At 41.0% G+C, this 7,202-nt stretch overlaps 1 protein-coding gene across 2 annotated transcripts in view; it reads left to right on the top strand.

The window, feature by feature from the left end:
• The window catches only part of BTD (biotinidase), a 10,401-nt gene extending 3,634 nt beyond the window's left edge, over positions 1–6,767 (top strand). Inside the window, exons 3-5 of one of the 2 annotated variants that reach the window (XM_059471618.1) lie at positions 1,199–1,433; positions 2,996–3,145; positions 4,474–6,767. In XM_059471618.1, coding sequence (XP_059327601.1) covers positions 1,215–1,433; positions 2,996–3,145; positions 4,474–5,664 — 1,560 coding nt within the window. In that variant the 5' untranslated portion in view covers positions 1,199–1,214 and the 3' untranslated portion in view covers positions 5,665–6,767. Of the gene's footprint in view, positions 1–1,142; positions 1,434–2,995; positions 3,146–4,473 lie in introns of those variants that run through there. The other variant, XM_059471609.1, reaches the window with a different exon arrangement.
• Positions 6,768–7,202: the final 435 nt, after the last annotated feature.

Raw genomic sequence — 7,202 nt, forward strand, 5'->3', positions numbered from 1 at the left:
TGAGTCTGTCAGTCTTTATTTGCTTTGGAAAAATTCAGGGAGCTGTAGATCATAAAGACTGAAGGACACTAAGAGTGTTTTGGAATTATTTTTTTTTTAATGCAAGTTCCCAGAGAGCAAATACAATTAAAAAGTCAGTAACTGAACTTAGGGCTATCAACATATAGCACCAGTAATCTCTCCTTCACCCTCTTTCAACTCCACTGATATTCGAGATTTAATTCCTTAATGATACTAGTGACACTGTGGTGACAAATACAAAATTCTCAGGTTGTGAGAAAAATTCTGAATGAAAAGGCATTTCTGTAGTCTTCCTGAAGTGTTGCACAACCAGTGACTGTGTCAGTCCTTGTTCTAAATCTTTCCCTAATTTGAGAAGTCAAAAGGTTACATGGGGAGCCCATATTGCAGAGTGTCCCAGCCTTCCAGACTCAATAATTCATTTTTTTCTAAGAAAAGCTAACTAATACAAATTTTCTCCATTTTTTATAGATTTTTTGATTTCTTTTTGTTACTATGAAAGCATTTTTAAACTTACTTATTCGCATTATGTGGGAGGAATGCCGATCTGAATTGCACTCAACATTTTTGTAAGTGTTCAAAAAAGCTGCACTGTAGGAGAAATATTTCCCTATTTCATATGTGGAGCTAGAATGCAGTGAATTCTGAATCCATTAGGAGAGGCATTTTCATGATAGATGCAGAAATATTGTCTGGTGTAATTCTCTTGGCAATTTTCTCTTTCAGTGTTGATAAAAGAAGTCCTATTCCTGCTTGACTGCTAAATACAGTCTCCAAGTAATTTTAGGAAATTCTACTTTTAAATACATCTCCCATCACTGAATGGGGGAGGAACTGCAAATTTGTGAGCTGCTTTAAACTTTTCCCAAAGATGTTTTGATATATAGTGAAATAATCTGTAAATGAATGTTAATTATAAAGGGAAACCAAGCAAGGAGATCACCGGAACTACGTATGAAGCTAAAATACTTTTGAACAGGACACAGTTGTTCAAAGCACCAGTGTAGATGGATTTAAGGTTTAGAAACAACATGCACATGGTCATCCAGGAACTTAAAAGCACCACACTGCTGAGAGCCTCAGTTACCATCCACACTTAATTGTAAATTTAAATTCCTGGCATGATATTTTTCTCAAGCTCCCCCACCCCACCTGTCTGGGTTTATTTTCCCTGCAGATTTCTGGCATTCACCATGGTGGCTCTGTGCTGGAAGCTGCCCCTCTGCTTTCTCCTGTGCCAAGTGGTGTCAGGAGGAGCGAGGCGGGAGGGGCACTACGTGGCGGCCGTGTACGAGCACGAGTCCATCCTGAGCCCGGCCCCGGCGGCGCCGGTGGAGCGCCGCGCCGCGCTGGAGCTCATGGGCAGGAACCTCGACATCTATGAGCAGCAAGTGCTGGCTGCTGCCAGGCAGGTATGCCCAGCTCCAGGCAGCACTGTGTGTGCCCTGGCGATATGCTGTTTGAAGATAATCTTTCACATCTGTGTTCCCAGGCAACTAAACCTGTATTTATATCCACAGCTATGGTCTGGGTTCTCAGACGATCTGACCTGCCAGCAGCTCTGAAAAAGAAGCAGGCCAGTTAGCATCCCGCCTGACTCGGGCTATTCCAAGCTTGGAAAAACACACCCATTGTTATTTAGTATAGGGAAATTAATTTTCTATTTTGGTCTGAATACCTAGCTTCTTTCTGTTTTCTTAAATGGAAGGGTTTCCTTGAAAGTTGGTCTTGCTGGCAGCTGTCTTGGGTTTGGTTTTATTCCAGTGCTCTCAATGGAAATTCCTGAATGTTTCTAAAAACTAAAGAAGTCAAATACTTTGGAAATTAATGTTCTGCTTTTAACAGCTTTGTGGAATTAAAATTTTCCATTCCTTTCTCCTACCCACCATGGAATAGTTCTCAGTCTAAATATATTTAGAGAAAAGAGACTAGTATTGCCAGCTGTTCTTAGGCACAGCCCTCTTTCCTCCCCTCCCAAGAAAACCCAGGCTGGTTCTAGTGACAGGAAGCAAGTGTTACTGGCCCTACACAGAGAAGAACTGACTTGCAGTTTTCAGAGATCTGTTGTTCTGGAAGAGAAGAATTACTATTTTTATATAATTTGAAAACATGATATTATTTTTTTTTTAACGTTCAGATGATTGAGCAGAAGCATAATAGCAATTTTTATGCAGCCCTGCACCCAAGACACATAAATTACCCCAGAGCCATCACATAGATAACACATTTGAGCTGACTTTTGAAAACTAACAGGAAGTTGACTGACTGGTGCTGTGTCTGATTTAAGAAGAATGCACCTCATTTTTAGGAACAATTCAGATCTCCCTGAATTTCAGGCAGAGCCTCTGGCATGGCTACATTTCTACCAGACTGTGCACTGCTTCCACAGCTGGTTCTGAAAGCTGGTTCTAAAATCAACACTCCCAGTACCCTCTCCAACCCTATACTACAATGGGATTTAGAGATGTCTCTTCATGCATGTGTCTGTCAGGTCTGTATTTGCTTTGGAAAAATTCAAGAAGCTGTAGATCACCCAATACCAAATTAATTAAGTGATGCTGTACACTTTGACAAAGTGTATCTGCAAATACCATAATTCTGATAAAAAGACAAGTTTTAATGTCATCAGCCTTTAACCTGAATGATGACATTCTCCTGACTTGTGTGAAGGGAGCATACCTTTGGTAAGAAACTGGATGCAGTGTGCTCTTATTTGCATGCCCTTAAAATCATGTCAAATGCATTATTTTTCAAGATAAAGGTATGTGTCAGGTTAAACCAGTTTTCTTTATACACAGCTACACACCTACTACATAGTTACACCTACTCTGAAGCTGAAGAAAAGACATCTTCAAGCTATGTTATTGGCAAAACATAATTGGGTTATCCTTAACTTTCTTTAGCTCCTTTTACCCATGAGATCCCCCCTTTTCCTTTGCTTTGCCTACAAAACATGTCTTTTTTTTACATACAGGGGGCACAGATCATTGTTTTTCCTGAAGATGGAATCCATGGCTTCAACTTCACCAGAAGCTCCATTTACCCTTACCTGGATTTCATTCCGTATTCACACCCTGGGAAGTGGAATCCCTGCAGAGAGCCCTATTTGTACAATGACACAGAGGTAAATGTAGGGGTGATGCCTGCAGGGGTGGGATAACTGAATGCTCCAAATGAGAAGTAGTTCAAGTTGGTTTGCTTAGGGAAGTAAGCAAGAAGTTTAACAACTCGTAGTAGCAGATTCTGTTTTCATGGATGCTCATTCTTAGCAGTGGAGGGTTTAGATCCATACATGCAGGGAGATCAGTTGTGTATGAACCATCTGGATTTGTCATCTCCTCCTCCCCAACCTCTGAAATGGTAACTACTCTCTTGTAAGATCTGTTCTGTGTGGTTTTAGTTTGAACAACATTGTTTTATACAAAACAAGACAGTGCTATCTTCCCTTTTGGTGCATACTCGCTATTTGGCTTTAATGACTTAAAGACATCTCATCTGACTCAGCAATCTTTGTCAAATGATTAGCACAAGTAACAGGACTTACCTGCTAGAACATAATAGAAGTCACAGCTTGGCAGGGACCAAGCATGATTACATAAGATATGACCTGGATATTACAAAAATAGTATTGTCACTGACTTTTCCGGACCTGAACTGAGAATAACCATGCTCAGTAAATACAGACTGCCAATTCTTCCAGTAATCAATATAATGAAAGAAATCATGCCTGTACCTAGTGAGCAGGATTTGTGTGTGAGCATGAATTGCAGTTGTAAGCAAATACCTGTTTGAATCTTTGTTACCAATGATCATGGCCAAGCAAGCAAGAACTAAGTTTGCCATTCAGATGTTTGGAGATTGCAGTAATGTTAGTCTTTGGTACAGCACCGTGTTATGAAGAAATATTCCATTAATACTGTGGTCTGCAACATTTTCTGTTTCTTTGCTGTAATATGCAAGGTCTATCCCTTTCCATCTCTGCTTCTCTAAGTCATAAGTAGTAATTGCTTTTTAAAAACTTATAGTAAAAACATCCTTCCTTAGATGCAGATGATCATTATTAGATATTTGCTGTCCTAAAGGCAGCACACACAGATCAGTTGTGCTGCCTTGGCAAAGTTTTCAGTTGGTATACAGTGTTTTAAAGCCATTGGTGCTCCTAAAAGTCGCAAGTTTCTAAAAACTACCACCCTTGGAATAGATTTATTTACTTACTTACTTCTGAGGACTATAAAACTTGAAACAATTTTTTTCAGAGATGTTTTAAAATAAACATTTGAAATTTTGCCTACAAAGCTACTGGCTCCAGTAGCTTTTGTCAAAGTCATCAGTGCTTTTAAATTTTATGGATATTGTTAAATGTGTTCAATTTTGAATTTCCAAAATAACATTAAGTCATAGAAAAACTCACCATATTGTTGCACGCTCCCATTTCCCCATGCTGTGCTGCAGGTCGTTCAGCGCCTGAGCTGCATGGCCCTGCAGAACAAGATCTTCCTGGTGGCCAACCTGGGCAGCAAGCAGCCGTGCGAGCGCTGGGAGCCGCGGTGCCCGCCCGACGGGCGCTTCCAGTTCAACACCAACGTGGCGCTGGGCGCGGACGGCGCGCTGCTGGCCACCTACCGCAAGCACAACCTGTACTTCGAGAGCGCCTTCGACACCCCTGCCCAGCCAGACCATGCACTCTTTGACACCCCTTTTGCTGGCAGGTTTGGCATGTTCACGTGCTTCGATATACTCTTCTATGAGCCTGCAGTGAGCCTCATCAGACAGCACAATTTGAAGCAAATTGTTTATCCAACTGCCTGGATGAACCAGCTCCCGCTTTTGTCTGCTGTAGAGTTCCAACAAGCTTTTTCAACAGCTTTCAATGTCAATATTTTAGCAGCCAACATCCACCACCCTACCTTGGGCATGACAGGGAGTGGTATATACACTCCAGTCAAATCATTCATCTATCACAACATGGAAAGTTATGGTGGCAAGCTCATAGTAGCAGAAATTCCTGTGAGTACTGCAGATTATAAAACCAATTTAGAGAGTAATGAAAGATTTAGAGAGAACTTACATGAGTCATGCAGGACTTCTACGAGCACCTCACTGGATGATGAAGTTTGCTTTAAGGAGCAAGAAGAGACTGCTGGCAGAGTATCTGAAAAAGGAGAAGGAAAGAAACAGTCACCTCCTTACTTTTATGCAGAAATGATGTATGACAACTTCACTTTTGTTCCGTTATGGGGGGAAAAGGGAGAGCTCCAGGTTTGTGCCAATAGCCTTTGTTGTTACTTAAACTATCAGAAAGCTGTTCTAACTGATGAATTATATGCTTTGGGAGTTTTTGATGGGCTCCACACAGTGCATGGCACATACTATGTCCAGGCCTGTGCCTTGGTGAAGTGTGGTGGGCTCAGCTTTAGCACTTGTGGACAGGAGGTCACGGATGCCACTGCTCTGATAGATTTCCAGCTATGGGGAAATATGAGCACCCCTTACATCTTTCCTTTGCTGCTGACATCTGGTATTACCTTGGACTTTGCTGATCACATGGGCTGGAAAAACAACCACTATTTCCTCAGCAAAAATAGAACATCTGCTGGCCTCCTGACAGCTGCTCTCTATGGACGATGGTATGAAAAGGACTAGCATAGACACTTGACTGAGTCAGGAAACAAGAGCCCATATGTTCAGAGTCTGTATCTTAACAGAAATTGTTAAATATCCATATTTGCTAGAGATTCAGCTGTGTTTGTCCCATCACTGCCTGATTAGGTCCCACATTTGGAATAATGGCTGTAAGTAAAGTCTGTAGCCTGGTAGCTTATGTCCTACCAGGAGTGAAAGAACTGCCTTGCAAAGATAAAGGCTTGCTGTGATCTGGTGAGCTGATTGATACCAGAAAATAACACTTCTCATTTCAACTGAATCTGCTCCTTTTTAATTTAATCCTTTGATTTTTGGGCTGGGAGTATGGAAATTATTAGAATGGAAAACTACTGCAATAAAAAAACAAACAAAGGGAAGGAAAACACAAATATTGTGCTTAACATGGACAAGATCATGTAGGTATAGATACATGTAGCTTTTATGTGCTGAAGTTCTGATCTCTGGTTAGGGTGCCATGATTGGTTTTTTTTTCTTAAGAGTCAAAAACTTCCAGCTGAAATCATTACCATGGACTGGCCATCGGGTATCTGTAATCCTGTTACACATTTAACTGAATGTTACAGTTCTAAACATCTACAGACTAGCTAATCTGGGGGATATCAGTGACTGTGAAAACCTAGACTGCAGCAAGACACAATTCACAAGAAATTATGTTCAAAGAAAACATCAGCATTAAATGTCAGTGGCCATGTTATGTACTGTTTGAGTACTTTAACTTCCCTGTTTAAAAGAGCAGTCATTTTAAGACTGTTTTGACTTTAAGACATCTTACACGCTGTTCATGAATTTATTCAGGGGGAGTTATGAAAAGCACATAATAAGCTGTGGGACAGCAAGGATTTTGCATCAATGCTTCCTGTGCCAGATGGCAGGTTTGTGCTGCTGAGTAAAACACACCATTTTTTTCCAGAGCAATAACTAGATTAAGTGCTATAGCTGTTCTACTGCAGTGCAGAAGCTGGGAAGAGAATATTCCAAGGTTATTAATTTGGGGTTACATTCAGATGAGTTAATGTATTCTCAAGCATTATAATTTTATGGGGTCTTATTGGCTATTATGACTTCATCTGGGTAATGGAATAAACACAACTGTTCCTTTGGTGAGTCCTTGTGTTCCAGCTGCTCTGTTACTGGGCTGAGGAGCAGAGCACAGGAGACAGAGAGCTCAGAGTCTCTCTTTGTTCTGGTGTCTCAGTTGGTTCAAACTGAAACCACCACAGCTACAAGGATGAGTCCTGAGAGGTGTTCAATCAGCTCCTGCTTCAAATGGTTTTCTTCTGGTTTCAGCAAGCAAAACAACCAAAAAAACTGCTGAATTTCTACCTCAGGGTTTCTTAGATATTTGCACAAAATTAGTGTATAATTATGGAAGATCTTGGGCTCTATCAAACCTTCCTTCTCCAGTCTGTATCCATGTGAGTCAGGCCCTTGTTAAACACCACTGTGACCCAGCAGCACACCAGGTTTGTTTATCCTGCAGCATATACTGGACAGAAATATGGAGAGGGAATGTCTGT

The sequence above is a fragment of the Ammospiza nelsoni genome, chromosome 1 (genome assembly GCF_027579445.1).
Source record: "Ammospiza nelsoni isolate bAmmNel1 chromosome 1, bAmmNel1.pri, whole genome shotgun sequence".
In the NCBI taxonomy this organism is placed as follows: domain Eukaryota; kingdom Metazoa; phylum Chordata; class Aves; order Passeriformes; family Passerellidae; genus Ammospiza; species Ammospiza nelsoni.